Source organism: Echiichthys vipera (genome assembly GCF_963691815.1).
Source record: "Echiichthys vipera genome assembly, chromosome: 20".
Taxonomy (NCBI): domain Eukaryota; kingdom Metazoa; phylum Chordata; class Actinopteri; order Perciformes; family Trachinidae; genus Echiichthys; species Echiichthys vipera.
Genome location: NC_139845.1, coordinates 11,514,219 through 11,534,687, shown reverse-complemented (window position 1 = coordinate 11,534,687; position 20,469 = coordinate 11,514,219). Strand labels below are relative to the sequence as shown.

Genomic DNA, 20,469 nt, shown 5'->3' with positions numbered 1-20,469 from the left:
AGCGGTTTCTTCTAGAAAAGGTAAAAAAAAGTATCGAGCGTAAATCAGCATGCTAAACAACTAACTTCAGAGGAATTGAGTGGGCGTGGCTTCATCTGTCAAACCCGAATGTGGCTGAGCAACATCAACACCCTCCCTCCTCCTCCTCCTCCTCCTCCTCCGACCCCACCCGTTTCCATTCTCTCAAGTCACAACTTGAGTAAAAACGAAAACTTTATGTGGTCGTGCCCACGTTGAGAAATAAAAGCCAGAATGCTCGGAGGTCGGGGCTGCGCTTTAAAGCCACTGTAACCTTCACTTGGGCTGTGCGTAAGTAACGTTTATTCCGCGTTGATGTGACGTGACTGGAAACCCCTCCGACAAGGACTATCATGAGCGATAACGACATCTTCGAGATGGACTCCATGTGTGAGACAGAGGAGCTGGAGGGTGACACTGAACTGGGCATGATAGACGAGGAAGTTGGTAAGAGAACCGAAGACATTTGTTGTTTGTGGGTGTTCACGCAGTGGGGACTGTTACATGTGATACTATAGCTACATCCGTTAGGCCATCACCTCTGGGAAAGCCATCATCCGCCCACTCATTCACCCCGACTTTATGGTTTGTTCTCAGCCGAAACAGTGATGCTTTAATGGGTTTAACTTTTCCTTCCATAACTTTTTGTTATTATAAGTTGTTCAAGAGTTGTGGACCACAGCATTAATCAAGTACATTTACTCTTATGATATTTAAGTACAAATCTGAGATACTTGAACTTGAGGATTCTTATTTTATCCAACTTCTGTTATTGATGTGATTTGATTTAGCACGTGTGCAAAAAAACATCAAGAATGATTATATATTATTATTATCCATTCAAGAGACACTTAAGTACTAATAGTCTAGCTGTCACAAATAGTCTTGATGCGTTGTCATCTTTAAAGGGTAGATGAGGATATAGAAGTAAATGTTGAAAAGCTGTGAGTATAGACCTTTTCAAAGTTGTTAACATAAACATTCTAAAAGTGTCCAAGTTTATGTCAGCTGACAGGAAGTTAACAAGGACCAAGGCTGTTGCCTAGCAATGGAATACCATTGAAAAGGTCTATAGGAGTGTGTTCAGCATTCAGATCATGCACGCTGCATGTGTAGCAGGGCGATTCTGGGGGTGTGGTGAGCGCGTTTCTTAAGAGGGCACAAGCTCACGGCACAGTTTCTGCAACACAAATATATACAGTCTAGATAACAGATGTTGAGCAATCGAAATCCTCTTAAGCAGCAGCAAGACTCTGTTTATTTTATAAATGTCTGATGTGGCTCTTTGAAAGGCTACAACTTTGGTAGGTGGGACTGACTCAATCTCTCCACACTCTTTTGTTTACTTACATTTCATACATTCCTGATGCTACAAACTGAAACAGCAACTTAACTTTGGAATATATAATGTTAGTGCTGTCAGCTCCCACTCACCCAAAATGTTCCAATCTATAAGCTCCTTTGAGTCTTGTCTTGTCCATAATGACATGTCTGGTATGCATAGTTACAGCTCAGCGAGAGAACAAAATGGTCCTTTGTGGCATATGACATATGGGTTATAGTGGTGAGAAATATCTAGAAGGAACTGACGAAATAGAAATGATCAATGCTTTTTTCTCTGGAATCACAAAGGATATGCCAAAGTGCACTCTATTTAATGGAGTCTACCGTATTTTCCTTTGTTATGAATTATTAACGGCCACACTTTGTAGCAGTCTGTGATGCTGTGAAAACAGAAGAAAAACACTGATAGAGATATTGCTTTTTTAAAGTTTGTTTCAACGTAATGTTATGCAAAATGAACACTGTGGTGTGATACAGGAAGTCTGATTTTCAACATGTACGTGACACATTGGTGCAGTAAATCTGACGTCCATCTGAACACGGATCCGACAGGAAGGGGAGAGTTAGGTGTCCACGGCATGTTTCAATGAAAATTAATCATGGGGGATCTTTTTTCACATGCAAAACACACAATTAAAGGCATTAACTGCTAATGCTGAAGCAAGATCTTACTCACAAATGTCATTAAATGCCCCAGACAGTGTTCGATTTGCTGTCAGAAGGACTATTGGCTGCACAAAATAAAAAAAAATCTACTTTGGCACAGCTGTTTCTGTTAAAGAATGATGCTTTTTTTCCTGTTTGCTTGTTCAGCCTTTATTATTTCGCGTGTTGTCATGGAAGATGTTCTCTAGAGAGGAAGTGAGCGCTGGGTGGGTGGATTGTGGCAAGAAAGCAGATTTCTTTTTTATTTTTAATTTTTATTGCAGGCAGCTTGTGGGCATCCAACATGCTTTTGAAAAGAATCATACTCTCTGACTCACTGTAGGTTTCGTAAAGGTGTTTCTGTTTGGCTTAATGAGTCAAGTCGGGGCTCATTTTTTTTATTATATTACACACCAAAGCAGTGACAGTTGAAAATACAAATATGGGTACTGCAAGTGTGACCTTCAGCCAGGAGCAAATAACTGAAACAAATGAACACACAGCAAGAGGGCATTTATTTATTTTTTCCTTTTAAAGCATCATGTGATTATACAGCAAATATATACTTTATTACTGGGAGGATTCAGGCCTTCAATACGTCAGGGTAAAAAGGTGGAGGAACAGTTAACCAGCTCCTATGAATAGGATAATATTTAGTTTTTTTGAACATAAAGGCATGTAAACATGTTTTGAATAGAAACCCAAAATACATGTATGAACCTGAAAGAAGAGCACATTATGGGACCTTTAAAAAAACAGGCTGTATATTCCTGCAAGTTACTAACTTACTCTGCATCAAAATAAGAATAGCCTGAGGCACAGACATTACGTTTTGGCGGTTAGTCTGTTACAGGTTCACCTGTCTTATGTCAAATACTGACGGACTTTGTTGTGTAACAAGCTTTGTTAGGGTTCAGTGTGGTGGGCTGGTAGAGGAGAGTCTCAATGGATTATTTGAACAGTGATTCCACAGTGAAGTTTCCCAGCATGTTACTATGGCCGGTGTTTTGAAAACAACATCTGTCTTCAGTTAGTTTTGTCGCTCAGCTTTATATGGAAAGATTACACGACTTTCCATATTAGATGCAATGTCATCCGGGCATTCTGCAACAATAACCAGAGTTTGTATGTGCAATTGCCACTTTATGTTGTTGCTGTCAGCTCTGCCATTGTCAAGTTTTGTTGTTGTTATGTTATGCCTTATTTTCCTCTGTTATATTTTTCACCTGTTCTCTTCCCTTTCTACCTGCCAATGGGATGCAAATGAGCCGCCTGGCTACAATCCGACACATATTTACAAATACAAATACAAAATAACAACACAATGCATACAGCAGTTGATGATATATTTTTTTATTAGAGTATTTTTTTGTTTAGAGTGCAGATTTCTAAATGAATGCTTGCTCAGTTCAACACTTCAGTAAATGGGCAGGTGCTGCAGTCTTTTCTTTTTCCAGGGCGTAATATACCATACCATTGTGGTGAGTGGGTAATTGTGTGCAGTTAAAAAAAAAAGAGCAGCAACAACAGCATGGGGTTTGGTGAAACAAACTCGTAACAGGACAGACCCTCAGACCGTTTTGGAAATGAGTAACAGTGTGTGACGCTTCGGTGAGCACCACTGAGGCAGAAGTATGATTATGTATGAACGTGAAGTAGAGCAGGAATGTGAAGAACTTGGTCAGCAGCGCCTTAAAACAAGACCGCCGGGCTAGCAGCTCTGTGAGGCCGTACTCAATCTGTACTTAATTTATAAGACATAACTGTGTCGCTTAGTGTCTGACTAACTAAGCTGGGGTTTAGAGCTGGTTCACTTAAACCAGAGCCTTTGAGGGTTTGAAATGAGGCTTGGTGCTGTGTGCCACCTGGTTGCTCTGTTGTAACAAGCACACCTTCAGCCAAACTGTAAATAAATTCCAGCTAAAGCGGATGTATGACGATGTAAGGTCCGTCCCACACAGGCGACTCAGAGGAGCGTCACATGGTAATGCACTTCTTATGAGTTTCAGTTAGAAATAACACTGGATCAATTAAAGTGTAATTGCACTTTTTATTATCACAAAAACATTTTTAACACATTTACACGATGTGTTTAACATTTGCTCCTTCAAAAGAGATAACCTTTTACAATGTAGTGCATTATCGATAATCTCTCAAATATGTCTACAATAAAAGGACAGCGGCTGTTCACACTGTAGGCAAAAGTGACACAAATTAAATTTTGTTTTGCTCAAATGTGACTCAGTGCTTTCGTTTGGGCCACTTTCATATATATATATATATATATATATATATAGTCCTAAATTAGATACGTATTTGTTTTTTTTTTGCCATATCAGAATTCATGTGACTTAAACCTTGCCAGCTAATACGACCCGACCCCTACACACTTTCTCAGGGAGGTGGGTCGCCTGAACCAAGTGTCTTGCTGCGAGAGTCTAGAAGTAGCCCTTGACGTCCTGAAATTTTGGAGGGAATCGGTTTCAATGAAGTCATTCAGAGTCCTGGCTCCCACTCTGCCTCCAAACACACACACCTCTGACCAGGGATGGCCGTGAGTGATCGATTCACAACAGAATGCATACATGGGTTTAATTACGTTTTTGTACTGCAACAATGTTTTGAAGTTCTGGTTTAAAAAAAATAAATCCTTAAAGGGTAACTGTGACTGTTTTGATTGAATTTAATTGATTGAATAAGCATTTGGTGATGGGTACACTGTCTTGCCATGCATCATTATTCCTGCAGGAAATTGCGTTATAGATTTGGTCAAACGAGTACTCGATTGGTGCAATTGTTGCGATCCCTAGATCTAAGAATTAACTACTCCTGCCCATCCGTACTCCGTACAGAAATAGCAGCCATTTTGCTCCATTAAAATCCATAATTAAAGATTTGGCTCTTGTTGTCCTCGTTGCAACGACTGCACATCGACTTGACAGCGCTGCTTGTGATGTCTTTGTTATTGGTCTTTATATCCATGCGGGTCAGTTCAGGACTGTGACCAGTTCACGCTGGAATCTAATATGGGACAAATTTATAAAATATTGCGAACAGATCTTAGTGACACATCCACTAAGGCTGTGTGAACAGTATGAAAGCAGCCTTTTATCTATTTTGTCTGACTAATATCCAGGTGAGTAAACAGTTCACAGGTGGCTCAATCGCCTACACAAACAGACCCCAGTTGATCTCAGTTAAGACAAGTCTTTGAACAATAAATGTCATTAAAAATCACTGTATTAAATAACTTATAATTAAACCACAGCATAAAACTACACTATTTGTAATATACATACAGTATACACACATGCATACATAAACTAAAAATCCAAGTCTTTATATATATGTATATATTCTTTCTTCATTATCATGTCTTTATTCCTATTATATTTGGTCTTTTTTTCACAGTTTACCCCGAGGAGTTTTTACCAACTTATCACACTATTCAAGAAGGAACAGCTATCGCCAAAGCACATCTGGTGAGTCAACACATTAATGTTGTATATGGGGCGTAGATTGACTGATTAACTTTTAATTAAAGTGTAATTCTGGTGCTAAAGCATCCCACGATCTTTTTCGGTACTTATATAAATCAAATAAGTCATTGAGGCAGTTTTTTTTTCCGTGTATGAACTATTAACAGAGAAATCCAGGAGAGTCGCTAACAGACGGACTTGGCTAACACTGATTAGCTTGGGGCAGTATGGTGAAGGCATTAAAACGTCTTTTTTTAACCACCAATACTGCTCAAAATAATACCGTACCTCTGCAGTAGCATGGGAAGAGTCCCTACACATTAAACAGAGCACCAACAATTTAGTTAGCAAACCCGGAGTTTATTAAAATAGTATTTTGAAGACTTACCTACTGGCCCTGTACCAGCTCCTCTCATAGTAAAGTCCATTCAAGTTACCAAATTAACAAATGCAATGCAATCAAAGGAAGAAGCCCATCAGTACAGAAGTTCTCATACTGTCCAGGTGACTAGCCCCACACACATGAAGACATATCACTTATATAATCTAAAATGTCTTGTACATATGCCTGTGTTTGGCTCCAGTCACTGGACCGTGAGACACCAAATCACCACGCAAAATGCTCTACATATAAAATAATATACAAAGTCATGCATGTAATTACATATGCTTGAAAGAGCTTTATTAATACCTAGCGGTGTCACAAGTCTGAGTGTGTGGATAGAAAGACAGGGCGGGTATCAGTGTTTGTTGACACTTCCCACTTCTCCTGCATGGCCCACATCACATGTCAAATAGGCTGCTCGAGGTCAGCATTTAACAGTATCTCTGCACAGACTCTCCACACACACACACACACCTTCTTCTCCTCTCTGTGTGCAACATGTACGGCGTTATGGAGGAAGAGGAGTACGAGTTTCAGGCCGTAGACTTACCCGATGAGCCTTGTTTTTGCCCTCAGGCGGAGTTTAATGACAAACCTGACTCCTTATTCTTCAACGACGGCGTGAGGAGGATCGACTTCATCCTGGTCTACGAAGATGAAGACAAGAAGGATTTTGAGAAGAGGCACACGTTCCAGCGGCGCAAGGTGGGTCTCTCCTCTTTAAAAATGTTTCTGATGTTTTTGAGCTGGATGGTTCAGTACAGTGTGTTGTAAGTATTGCAAGTGGTGCTCACATAATTATCTTTTTATTATCTTTTTATTAGATAGCGTAAGTTTGGGGAGAGGGAGGAAGGAGTTGACATGCAACAAAGGTCCACAGCTGGACTCAGTGTCCCAAATCCTTAGGCGTAGAGTTTTTAAATTAAGATCCCGTAACAAATCACTTGTCTCAATGAAAAACATACTATTTCTATTAATGGAAGTGGTAGTTTTTTAGTGGTAAAACTTACATTTATAGTCATATTTACACAGTAAGAGTGTGTCTTGGGAGTTTTATTACACATACTATTTGTTAAGGGAGTTTTTTTTATGTGCAGCAGGATATCAGTGTATGACTTTAAATGAAGTACCTGTGACAGTGTATATTCAGCACAGTGTGCACAGGAACTTAAAGAACGCTTTAATTACCCAGGAAAGGGAAACAGATTAGCATGCATTGTTTTGATTGTGCCGTTCTACTGTACTTCTCATTCACGCAGCACACACTGTGTTTGTGCGTTGTTCAGGATATGTGCAGACTAGATTCCCAGAGGGAAGTTGTTGAAATGAAGAGCATTACTCCTTCACTTACACCACCACAGTCTTGCCAAAAGAAACAAATAAATATCAGTCTGGTTCTAAGTCTCCTCGTCTGAACTTGAACCTTGTTTAATGTTATTATCCTATTCTAGAAGTCGTTAACCTTCACAAACATCACAGGGAGTAAATTCAGTTGGATCATGATTGAATATATGGAGGATGCTGCCATTATAGGAAAAAAAGGAAATGACTCAATAAATTAAGAAAGAATATAATAAAGAAAGATATGGAGAAATAAAACCCTCTATGACCAAATAAATGTGCGGGTTAATTTGTTAATAAATATATTTGCATTAAAAATGAAGATGTATTTGATAATTAAGTCTTTCTCTCCATTTCTCCTTTATTATTTTATTTATTTATTTATTGAGGCCTTATTTATTGGGGCGCCGGTCACTGGCAACCCCCTCGCTCTAACATCTCTCCTTAATTGCATGTATAGGTCCTGTCTGTGCATGTTTGTATTTCGGGCCTGTGTGTGTAACATATTTCTTCTTCTTCTTCTTCCTCTTTATTTATAAGAATGTCAGCTCTAGTCCTCCATATAAAAATTAAATCAAAAAGCAAACAAATCATTGATTTAAATCCACCTACTTTATACACATCACAAATTTAAATGTCACAGATCTGTGAAGGGATTGAAGTGCACAAATGAAGGGCACTGAGACATGACGACATACCCAGGAGTGTTTTGCCAGTGTCTTTCACAACAGGTTTACAGTATGGGCCGTGTATTACAACGCTTATTCACATACCTTAGAGACTGTTACCTGCAGTGTTGCAACCGGAACCCTGCAAGTGGTTTTGAAATGGAGCCTGTGCCCTGTGGAGGCTAAATCATAAATCCTTCATTTTGTAAAGTGGGAAAACGGTAACAATTTGGCGAAAAGATAGGTTTTTATGGGTGAACAAAAAACTTACTGATATGATAGATACATGATGGATATGTTGTTACTGAGACAGTTTCAGCCACTTCCTATGGAAAAAGGTCCGGCTGGTGGAGGCGTCATGAGACTCTTCACCACAGATCCACCGTGGATGAGGCAATTCCTCAGTCGTAATCATCCCAAAGCAAACTAAGTCCGACAAGGCATGAGGAGTGCAACAGTCTCTAGCAGGCACTCCCTTTACTTTGTTTTTCCACAGCTAAACCTGGTTCAAACACAAGTTGCAAAACTATTTATCCTGCTCTGAGTCTGACTGTTGTAAGTGCATCGCTCCGTTCAAATAGTGTGAGCTAAAGTGTCACATTAAATGGTGCTTCAAATATCTGATTTATTATTATCTAAATTGTCATGCACATGATAACATCCGCCTTAAAACAAAAAGTGAAGGTATTTGACGTTTGCTTTGTCATCAGTCTTTCATTGTGTTCCTTAGAATAGAGCTGGTGTCATAGGATGAAGTAAAAATGTATAAAGGTGTCTTTAAAATTTCTATTTATTCAGAAAGACTGAATTGCTTTGGATGATGATGATGATGATGATGATGATGATGATCCCAACTAATAAAATAACTCATCCAGCAGAACAAACCATTGTACCAAAGCTTTTTGATGAGCTACTTTCTATATTATTTGAATATGTTTAATCCTTTTTCATCTTCATTAGGTGCTTCTTGGTTTGGGGAAAGCAAGATTCAGTTCACTCTTATATTTGATGACATGCCACCAACAAGAACCTGCTCTGTCTTGCCTGCAGCATCAACATTCATTGCAGTGTAAATAATGCCCATGTTATGGAATTCAAAAAACACCATCATCATCTGTACTGTAAACATAATGAAAGGTTGTAGTCCGTAAAATTTTGCTTGTGCTGCTTTGCCGAGAAGTACGATTTGAGTGTCTGTGGCGACATTCCCGTGCTAAAATCACATGTCGTGCGCAGTTAGTGATGTTTTTTACATCGTTTCCCTTCTCTCATTTGACGTCCTATCAGTGTGGAGCATTTCAAGGCATCACGCCACATCACGCTGGTGAGAGCTACCAATCTACTGACGTCATACAGCCGACTGTTTAATTGGGACATATCTATATATATATATTTTCAGGTTCATACTTGTATTTTGGTTTTTGGGTCAGCCCACCCTCATGAAAAAGCCCAGTCTGCTCTGATTGGTCAGTGTTTCCGGGTCTTCCGCATCCGCACTCTTGGAATCTCTGCACCGTCATTGCAGCCAGGGAATGGCTGTTACAGCACTGTAGCAGCCCTTTCTACCTATGTATAGTATAGTTGTGACATCACAACCATACAGAAGTCCTGACGGCTTGTTTAAAGACACAGTTTCTGAATACGGACTGTGTACATTTCTCTGTGGATTTAGTGTTTTTGAGCAATACTTTCACAGTATTTATGTAGTGCCTGGACCTGGTTTATGAATCTCACTTATCACTATGGGTTCTTTAAAACACTAATGCTGGCAAATTATACCATCTAAAGGTTATCAAGGTAAACATGTGTAGGCACCTTCTTTGCATGAATTATTACCACGATATAAAGTCCTGGACGTCTGTGTACATACAGAGGATCACCCTTGACAGTCCTTTGACAAATGCTCACTGTATAACTTGATGCTTTGGTAAATCTGGTAGGGAAATGGAATAATAATTAAATCAGGAAGCTCTGTTTTCCTCTCTGTAGAGGCGGCGAGAGTACTTTGAGGCCAGCCTGATGAAGATGGGGATGGAGCTGGAGGTGACGCATTCTGTAAGTAGACTACACTCGCTGTAAGGTTTCCCTGACTGTATCCCATACTTAAAGCACTCCTTATTTATGTTCTACAGGTAATAGATGAGAAACTGCTGTATGTGAAAGTCCACATGCCATGGGACGTGCTGTGCACTTACGCCGAGGTCCTGCACATCAAGCTTCCCATCCAGCCTAACGACCTGTCCTCCCGGCCCTCCCCGTGGCGCCATTTCTCCTGCATCACCAAGCACTTCTACCCCAACGAAGACCTGATCACCAAAGAGACAGAGTTCTTCACCGCCCCCTTTGAGAAGGACCGTCTGGAGTACTTCTACGTGAGGGACAAAGATGTTTTCTTTACTCCGGCCATGAGGAGCAGAATGGCAAGTCGTCTCACGTTTTTGTGTTGAAAGTTCAGAATGCCTGCAACTTTATTACTTATTAATACTTTAAGTTGTTTGGTTGTAAACATCCTGTTCTCAGATAAATCAAGAGCAGCTCAGGAATAATTTTTTCCCAAGTTTTATTATATAGATTGGTTGCATAATGAAAATAAAACCCTCTTCTTTTTCCAGGCGTACTACATCTTAAGTCGTGCCCCCTATGAAATACGAGGGAGCATAAAGAAGTTTGGCATCACCAAACTGCTGGATAGTGGAGTGTACAAAGCTGCCTATCCCCTCCATGACGTACGTTAAATGTTACAGTCATTTTAAGCATGGTTTTATCCTACAAGTGAACCAAGATTTTACTGAACATTTACCTGTTGTGCTATTTCAGTGCAGGTTCAATGTCAAGTCCAAAGAGGAGGGCTGCCCAAACGAGAGATACCTGCTCTATAAAGAATGGGCTCATCCCAAAAGCTTCTACAAGATGCAACCACTAAACCTCATTAGGTAAACACAATCTTTCATGTTCTCATCTGGTCTGATATTGGAAAAAAGTGAGATTCTCGTGTCAAGGTGCTATATCAATACTGTGAAAATATCCAAACACAGAAAAAGATTGTACACTGTATAAAAAAATGGACGTAGCCTCTACGTTCTCTCAACTTGATCCAATCGTCCTCACCTACGGGAGTCGCCGTCTTGTCAGACTTTGACTCCGTCTTGTCAGACTTTGACTCCGCCTCATTTCCTCTTACAAAAAAAGGGCATTGATGTGACGTTGAGTGGAGGGAGATACATCATCTGGCTGTGGTTTACCTCTGAGGTGAAGTGAGGGCCAGCGGCTAGTTGTCACTCAAGAGGCCGGGCCCCTAATTATTCATAAACTTTGACCTCCAATAAAATAAAAACTAGCCTGGTACAAACATACAGACTATTTTTTTTGTACCAGGCCTTAAACAGGTTTAATTATTCTGTAAAAACGTCCTGTTTAATACGGGGGTCAATGAGAAACTGCTCTATTATTAAAATCAACATAGCCTTTATTCAGAAATTGTGTCTCTTAAAGAGACAGTTGCTATAATTTGGGTAAATACAAGTATATTCAGATAGACAGTACGGGAAACAAATGTTTTTTTAATATAAATGTATGCCTTTGGTCCTGTTTATTGTCAGTAAAAAAGTTTTAGACTGTACTTACATTCCTAATGTTCAAGCAGGAACAAACAAATTATTTTTTATGCCTTTGTCCATGCTGAGTTATTTCCCCATTAGTTAACAGTAGAGCCACAGTAGGTAAAACAATTGCTTTTTTTGTCTCAAAGGAAGTATTATGGGGAGAAGATTGGCATTTACTTTGCCTGGTTGGGTTTCTACACAATAATGCTCGCTCTGGCCGCTGTTGTGGGATTGGGTTGTTTCATTTACGGATACAAGACTCAAGACACCAGCACCTGGAGGTACGTTTCCTTTTTAGATTTTAAATGATGAACTTTTGAGAATTCCCACTTTTTAATAATCTCTGTTCTATGATTTAATCACTGCAGCAAAGAGGTGTGCGACCCTGACATTGGAGGGCAAATAGTCATGTGTCCGCAGTGTGATAGAGAATGCAAATACTGGAGGTTGAACAGCACCTGCGAAGCCTCGAAAGTGAGTCTTATTGTATTGTATTTTTCAATTCATATCTCATTATGCAATGAACAAAAGAAAAAGATTTGTTGTGTTAAAGGGTATATATTAAGCTCATTTTCAGTTAATACTTTTATTTGACAGTCATATTGACATCATAACCGCACTTTTACTACAGTGTCAATGTGTATATATGTAGGATACCGGTATGTCAAAGACATGAACAAAATGTAGATTTAACTCAACCATTTTTGATTTCTGTACAGAATCATGTACATTTAGTTTCTGACAGAATCTCAGCCTTCACTTTCTTAAACTGACATTTATAATGAAGTTAAATATTTTAGTATTTCTGACCATCATAGGCATAATTCAATTTCGTAAGTGTTCGTAATACAGGCTGTGTGCATTTCTCTGTGGATTGAGCGTTTTGACACTTCCGTAGTATTTCTCAACCTGTTTTATAATTTAAAAAAATACATTGAAATCTCACTTTTTACAATATGGTAAAAGCGATACAGTGGCAGACTTTGCATATTTAATTGTGTGTGGCTGTTATCCGTTATGTTTGCAACTGATTTGCATGTAAGCAGGATCAAACTATGGCAATTTTGACGTCCATGTTTCTCTCTTTTTTTCCTCCCCATTTTCTTTCAGAAACTTTGCATATTTGATAACTTTGGAACGTTGGTGTTTGCAGTTTTCATGTCAATCTGGGGTAAGTTGTACACAATGTTATATATATAATGTCAGAAAGATGTCAGGTTCTTCTTTCAAGTTCAAGTTTCTCTCAGCTAATATCACTAACTAACACAGAAGCTGTATTTAGACCTGACCATCTGAAACATTTTGTCCTCATCTTTGACATTCTTAAAGTGTAATTCCGGCGTAAAATCATCCCATGGTTTTTCGTGTATGAACTATTAACGGAGAAATCTGGTAGAGTTGCAAACAGCCGGACTTGGCTAACCTTGATTAGCTCGGGGCAGAACGGTGAAGGCATTAAAACAGCTTTTTTAACCACTAATACTGCTCAAAATAACACCAAACCTCTGCAGTAGCATGATAAGAGTCCCTACACATAAAGCAAAGCACCAGCAAATTAGTTAGTGAACCAGGAGTTTATTAAAAGAGTGTTTTGAAAGTCTTATCTACTGGCCCCGGTTCCAGCTCCTCTTGTCCATTCAAGTCGATTACCAAAAACAATCCAAAAGGAAGAAGCCCATGTATAATAGTTTATACATGAAAAAAACTGTCTCGATGTCTTATTCGATGTACATAAGTGCCGAAAAAGACCATGGGATTGTGCGCCTGAATTACACTTTAAAGGCAAAACAGATACAGGAGGACGCAGACAGTGTTGTGTGTTTTTAGATGTTCCCTTTCTGTCTCATCACTGACCTGCCTATGTTTTTTCCTGCTCCTGTTCATTTCCTGCCTGTAGTAACGTTGTTCCTGGAGTTTTGGAAGCGCTACCAGGCAGAGCTGGAGTACATGTGGGACACTGTGGAGTTTCTGGAGCAGGAAGAGCCATCTCGCCCAGAATATGAAGCCAAGTGTATCTATGAGAGGAAAAACCCTGTCACAGGGGTAAATCACACACAGTCTTTATTGTTTTTGCAGATAATAACAGTACTTAACCAGCCAAAAATGATTAAGATGAGCTTAAATTATGGATTCAAACATGCTTCCTCAGTTTTGTTCAACAAGTGAAAACTATGTTGATACTATGTTGACATCATGTTGTTAAAGCCCAGTGTTTCTCATGGTTTGTGTGTGATTTAGGTGAAAGAAAAAGTGCCCTATACAGCCTGTGGACGATGTTTTCGGGTGTCGATAGGAATTGGGACTGTCTTTTTCTGGGTAATTTATTCCAATATTTTTTTCTTGCTAACACTGTATTTTACCTGTCTGTAATTTACTAACATGTTCCTCAGAACCTCCTGTGAATAAATATGTAATTTGGTACTATGTATAGGGTAAAATACTGCTTCCTTTGAAAGAACAGCTGAATTTATACCATTGTAAATAATAATTCAATACTCATCTATTGTTGAAAACTTAACTCCGTAAATATAAGTTGTTTCTGACATGGTGTGGCTTGAATAAAAGACTCCTAGGGTATTTAAATTATTTAATTTATTGATTGGAATAATTTGAACAGAATCTCTACTTTACCTATAATTAGTATCAAATTCATAGTTCTTTCCAGGAAATTCTTTTAAAATAATTAAGAGATAATTCAAAAATTACAGCTCCATTACCTATTTTTTAAAATTTCAGAGCAGAATATAAATCAGTCTTCTTAATCGTAATTGTCCTTTAGATTCTGTTGATCCTCGCGTCCATTGTGGCCATCATTGTCTACCGCCTGGCTGCGTTTTTTGCCTTCTCGGCTAAACTGCGAGCTCAGGACCTGAAGGAGCTGGAACCCTTAAAGGAGTATGTGACGCCTCAGATGGCCACTTCTGTCACAGCCTCGATCATCAGCTTTGTTGTAATTATGATCCTCAACATCCTCTACGAGCGCGTCGCCATCTGGATCACTGACTTTGGTGAGTTTGGATTTGACTTCTGCCCATTATTGACCTGATGTGGTTTAATCTTGAATCCCCTCTTATCTGACACAAAAACAGAGCTTCCACGGACCAAGACAGACTACGAGAACAGCCTGACCCTGAAGATGTTCCTCTTTCAGTTCGTCAACTATTACTCCTCCTGTTTCTACATTGCCTTCGCCAAAGGGAAAGCGGTTGGCTTTCCCGGAGAGCCTGTTTACCTCTTGGGAAAATACCGGAACGAGGAGGTACAGTTTTGTCCATCTAGCTCTTACAGGTCTCACTTGTTATTTTTCACTCTTATTTTGTGCCTTGTTGTGCTTCAGTGTGACCCTGGCGGTTGTCTGATCGAGTTGACGACTCAGCTCTCCATCATCATGGGTGGAAAAGCCATCTGGAACAACATCCAAGAGGTCTTGCTACCGTAAGAAGTCAGAATCTAAAATCAATTTTATGTCAAATCATTAATCGTTTATACAATTAAGTAAGTTTGAAGTCCTCTGTAGCTAATAGCTAATCACACACCAACTCTCCGTCATCATACTAAATTGCTGTAACTCTATATGACCTCTCCACCCTTCAACAGGTGGGTGAAGAATTTGATTTTTCGCTACTGCACCCGTCCGGCCTCAGTGAAGGTGATTCCTCGCTGGGAGCAGGACTACCAGCTCCAGCCCTTCTCAAAACTAGGCCTGTTCTACGAATATCTGGAGATGGGTAAGAGGAGCCACATTTACAGCTGTGTACCCGGAGCCGGTTGCACAAGCTGTTCTTTAGTTCAATCTTTAACTATAATGCAAGGGTTTGATATGTGGAGGGTTATGTATCTCTAAATTACAAAAACCGGTTGCACCACACAAACTAATTCTTATATACAGCAGTGGTTAGTTGTTGCTAAATGTGTTTACCAAACTGCCCAGGGTAACAGCTGTTTGCTTATATATTGAATGAAGAGATTTTGACAATTGATTGAAATGTTTAAATGCTGTCCCTCCAAAATGTATGTTATATATATATATGCAGTATGTAGTATATGTATATAGTAGACAGTATGCGAATAATGTTTTTCTAACATTAAAGCATGTAAACGTGTTCTAGTAGAAACCCAACATACAAGTATGAGCCTGAAAATGAGCTATAATATGGGACCTTTAGGGTTAAAACTTTTAATGCTGCTTGTTTTTGATTGGGCAGCCCTACAAACATTCAGTAGACCCAGGATTTTCATTGCCAGCCACTATTTCTTGTATAAAAACAATTAAAATTAGAATTACTAGTAGCAAGCAATTCGCACTTTACTAAGGTCTTAATTAGAAAAGACCGTCTTTTAGTTTGTAATGTTTTAATGGTGCAACCTGATCCAGTAAACTAGTTTAAAACTTGCTAATAAGTAAAGTCTTCTGTCTTTTTTATACATGTATCTTGTCTCTCGCAGTCATCCAGTTTGGCTTTGTGACCCTGTTTGTGGCCTCCTTCCCTCTGGCTCCCATCCTGGCTCTCGTCAACAACCTGTTTGAGATCCGGGTTGACGCTTGGAAGATCACCACTCAGTTTCGCCGGATCGTGCCTGAGAAAGCCCAGGATATAGGAGCTTGGCAGCCTATTCTTCAAGGCGTCGCTATATTGGCTGTTGCGACAAATGTAAGATACTGTTTACACTGGAGGGCGAATTCTCAAATAATGGGTTGCTAATGATATTACAGCAAAAAACACACCCATGAAGTTTTGCAGCTGAGTGTAATTTGCCCTTTATTTGCATCTGATTGCAATTATCTACGTTGCCAAGTATAAATGCCGATGCACGGCTCAAGGTTTTGTTAATGCCAACCCTGTTATGAAAGCCAGCCAGGTCCGACTCGCAAGCTGCCGACTTTCTAATTATTATTATAGTATTACAATGACTGAGGAGCGAGACGGATGCTGCAGACCTGTAAGTGTGTGTGCTTGTTTGAAAGAGAGACAGAGAGAGAAGGAGGATTATTGTGCGCAGTGTTAATGTAATAAATAGTCTAACATATTCGGAGCGCTGCTTTGTCACTTTTAACATCTCGGTGTGTCAGTGCTGTTGGTGTTTTCAAACGCACACCTTCAGATTATAAAAAAAAACAACATGACATGATTTGAAGTGGCCGACACGCCTTATAAATGTGCATCATTACCACCAACTCTCTGAAGACGCATGTAAGTGCATGTGAGCGCTGACATTTGTGAATTGGACTTTAACGAGGCTCATTTGAATAGAGAGGGGCCAATTTTGGGCAAAACATATCCAAATAACTTAATTTAAACGTGCAAATAGCAGATGAGTGCCAAGACGCCACTTGCTTGGCAGCACAGTTAGGGGTGCACCTGTTGTGGAAACTTATTACACAGTTGCTTCTTATCTTACTTTTGCAGGTTTTGCGACCACAAAAGCTGCACAAACCTTTAGTGATTTTTTCCCTGAGTTATTAGTTTATTAGGTACATTAACGTAAGAGTGTGATAATAGCATTGATGATCCATTTTCTGCTTTTGTGTCCTGGTGTCTCAACAGGCCATGATTATTGCTTTTACATCTGACATGATTCCACGGTTGGTGTACTACTGGTCTTTCTCTGTGTACCCCTATGGAGATGGTTCTGATAACACCATGCGGGGCTACATCAACAGCTCGCTGTCCGTATTCAACATCAACGACTTCTCCAACTTCAGCAGGCCCCTGAATACACCTTACAACATCACCACCTGCAGGTACAATGGCTGGCCCATCTGTGCGTGCTGGTGTCAGGAACAGTTTTGTGGCAAGTCACTTTTAAGTTTTAACTTTTTTTTCCCCTAGGTATCGAGATTTCCGGTATCCTCCGGGGCATCCCAGGCAGTATGAGTACAACGTCTACTACTGGCATGTCATCGCTGCCAAAATGGCTTTTATAATTGTTGTCGAGGTGGGTATGAACATAGCAGGAAAATCTTCTGGCAGTAAAAAAAACAAAACACATTCATTTTTAAAACATATTTACGGAGGTGTCTTCTCCCTGCAGCACATCGTTTACCTCACGAAGTTCATCCTGTCCTACGTGATCCCAGACGTCCCGTACGCTGTCAAAGAACAGATCAAACGAGAGAAATACTTAACCCAGGTTATCCTCCACGAGACCAACCTCAAGCTGGTGACCAAACGTTTGAAACCACTTGACGACGGAATTCTCAAGTTTGCGGAGGTGAAATTGACGCAGGAGGAGATGGAACTTGATTCCTGAAAGTACAATGTGTGGAAGAAGAAATCAGAGCGCACTGTATATACATGAGCACCCAGCGTTTTGCAACACCTACTCGCATCTGTTTAAATACTGACCAACGGCTTGGAAATCAGTGAAGAAATTAAGTCCCTGAACAAGGTAGAGACTTTTGTGATGTGAAATATGTAGCAATCAGAAAGAAATAAGTTGTCTGAAGGGACAGATAAAGGAGACACCACTGTTGTATTGTCTTCACCCCTGCCTGCTGTCCTCACACTCCTGTCAGGCCAAAAGCCTGTAAAAGGAAAAAGAACAGTACACATGTCCTCTATCACCTCTAGGAGTCATTTTATCCTCTCTGACTGACCAATATAACAGACAGGATGTTCTGTAGCTGGCAGTGGCTGTGCAGAAACGGTGTTAGACAAACCTGCACCACCCTATCACTCACTGGTACTAAGTGTTAATGCTAAATCTGGATCCAGTATTGAATTTTAATCTATTTAGATATAGGTTTTTAACAATTTTTAAACAACAAAAAAATATAAATAACTTAGTATTCAAGAACAAAAACTCAGATAGGATGATGCAGATTGAGCTAAATGACATGCTAGGTGTCTTACGGGTTGATTTTTGCAACCTGGTTTGGATGATACAGCAAAGAGAGGCAGGGATTTCAAATACACTTTGCAGCTTCACACGTTCACTGCATCGTAGCTTGGCTTTATTCAGTGCTGCGGCGCTTCACTCACGCTGGGAACTCGAAAGCTTTCACACAAATGTAACCACCGAGTGCCGCGGCTGGAGGATCGTTTTAGCTCATGAACGCTATGGTGAAGTATCAGTATTACATACGAAAAATGCACCACTTTTGAATGCGATGTTGATGATTGATGGAGAGTTTTTGTCACACTTCCATCTCTGTTTATAGAACTAAAGAGCTGAGGCGATCGGTCAACAGCTCACAATGTTACACAAGTGAGATACCAGGAGTTAGAAAAGATATAACTCAAAGTCACATATACTGACACACTGTGCCTCAGACACCGTTGTCTTTACCTCTGTAAGCCTTTAAAACGTTTCAAAAGTTGTCGTTATATTATTTGAAGGGGATTCAATTACAGTACAGACAATTGAGAATTAAATGAATACATTACTTGCAGCCCTGTGAAACGGTTTAGTTGACTCTGTGAGTATAGTCTCTTTCCCTATTCATGTACTCCCGTCCACTGTACTTTTTTGCACTTTTTTTACTTAAAGAGCTCCAGTCCTGTGCCTAACCACTACACTGCACATATTGACTGCAAGTTATATCCTGTGATATAGTCAATACAGACATTTAATCTTCTCCTGTGTCATTGCTGAAATCTTCGATCAATACCTCTGCTGTATTATTGCCTCGCCTCGTGATTTAAACGATGGTACTATAACCACCATTTATGCCGTTTTAACAGTATCATATTCAATATCATATATCTGATGATGCATATCTGTTTTGTATTTTGTTTTAACTCGTCAGTGCCATAAAATTGTTTTGTATAAACAAAGTTTCCCTCATTTGTATCAAGTCTTAATTTAAAGACTCTAAAGATTAAAAAAAATTCTATGATTGTATGTTTTATTTAATTTTATCTCTCGACTTTATCCTCGGATGTATTTAGGAGCATTCACTTTTTCACCTGTAGTAATACACAACAGATACAGTGCCCATAGAAAGTCGTGGTAACATTTTTGAAATAGTCACTTTTTTGTGTTACAGCCTGAAATGATAATACATAAAATAAAGCTTTTTCCAGCGTGATTTACACATTTTGCCTAACAACATTCAAGCAATTTTTTTTTTCTTTTAAATTTCTGAAAATTTATTTTAAAATATGAAAGAAGTACCCAAATTTTATACTTTGTGGAGCCACCTTTTGCTTTAATTACTGCCATCAGACTGTTTCATGTCTCTACCAGCTTTGTGCACCTAGACTGGGAAATATTTCCCCATTCTTCCTGCAAAACTGTTCGAGTTCAGTCAAATTCTGTGGTGAGCGGTGATGGACTGCACTCTTCAGGTCCATCCACAGATGTTCTGTAGGATTCAGGTCAGGGCTGTGACTGGGCCTCTCTAGGACATTCACCTTCCTGTCCTTTAGCCACTGTGTTGTTTAATGGAGGTGTGTTTTTGGTCTTTGTCATGCTGGAAGGTGAACCACGTGCCCATTTTCAACTGTCTAACAGAGGGCTGCAGGTTTTTCTTAAGAATTTGGGTGTACATCCATTTCCCCTTCAATCCTGACCAACTGGCCAGTCCCTCGTCAAAATATGTGGTTGGCATAGAAATAAAGACTAGAAGTGCCCTTGAGTACAGCCGCCTATGGGAACGACTGCGTCAACTGAGCCGCCATCTTGGTACGGGGTAGCGCTGCTTTTTATTAAATGAACAAAAGTCCCAAGTTGAAACCATTTAAATCATCATAAATCGACACATTTGAGAGGCAATTTCTTTTGTACAGGTTCGTTACAAGTGACAGACAGTTTTTTGTTTTTGTTGTTGTTGTTACCAACACATCAACAACATCCAGGTTAGGTTTGGATAACACAGGCTAAACAGCTCTATACTGACAGGCATTTGTAGGGAACTATAGACAATGTACACAATATATTTTACAAGCAAAGGTGTTTTTTTTAATATATATTTACTACATTCGATATTAAAGATGAATAGCCCTTTACCTGTTTATTTGGAAAAAGAACAAGACAGAGCAGGT

General features: G+C 39.6%; 1 protein-coding gene across 1 annotated transcript; it reads left to right on the top strand.

Moving 5' to 3' along the window:
• The first annotated feature begins 200 nt into the window (after positions 1-200).
• On the top strand, positions 201-19,308 carry ano6 (anoctamin 6). The gene is made up of 20 exons (XM_083934719.1): positions 201-465; positions 5,419-5,489; positions 6,448-6,576; positions 9,870-9,935; positions 10,013-10,300; positions 10,493-10,606; positions 10,698-10,813; positions 11,629-11,763; positions 11,851-11,956; positions 12,593-12,653; positions 13,380-13,525; positions 13,721-13,798; positions 14,262-14,490; positions 14,572-14,741; positions 14,820-14,917; positions 15,080-15,210; positions 15,929-16,134; positions 17,029-17,225; positions 17,314-17,419; positions 17,516-19,308. Exons 1-20 carry the CDS (start codon positions 372-374, stop codon positions 17,732-17,734), a joined length of 2,760 nt encoding a protein of 919 aa, XP_083790845.1. The 5' UTR covers positions 201-371; the 3' UTR covers positions 17,735-19,308.
• Positions 19,309-20,469: the final 1,161 nt, after the last annotated feature.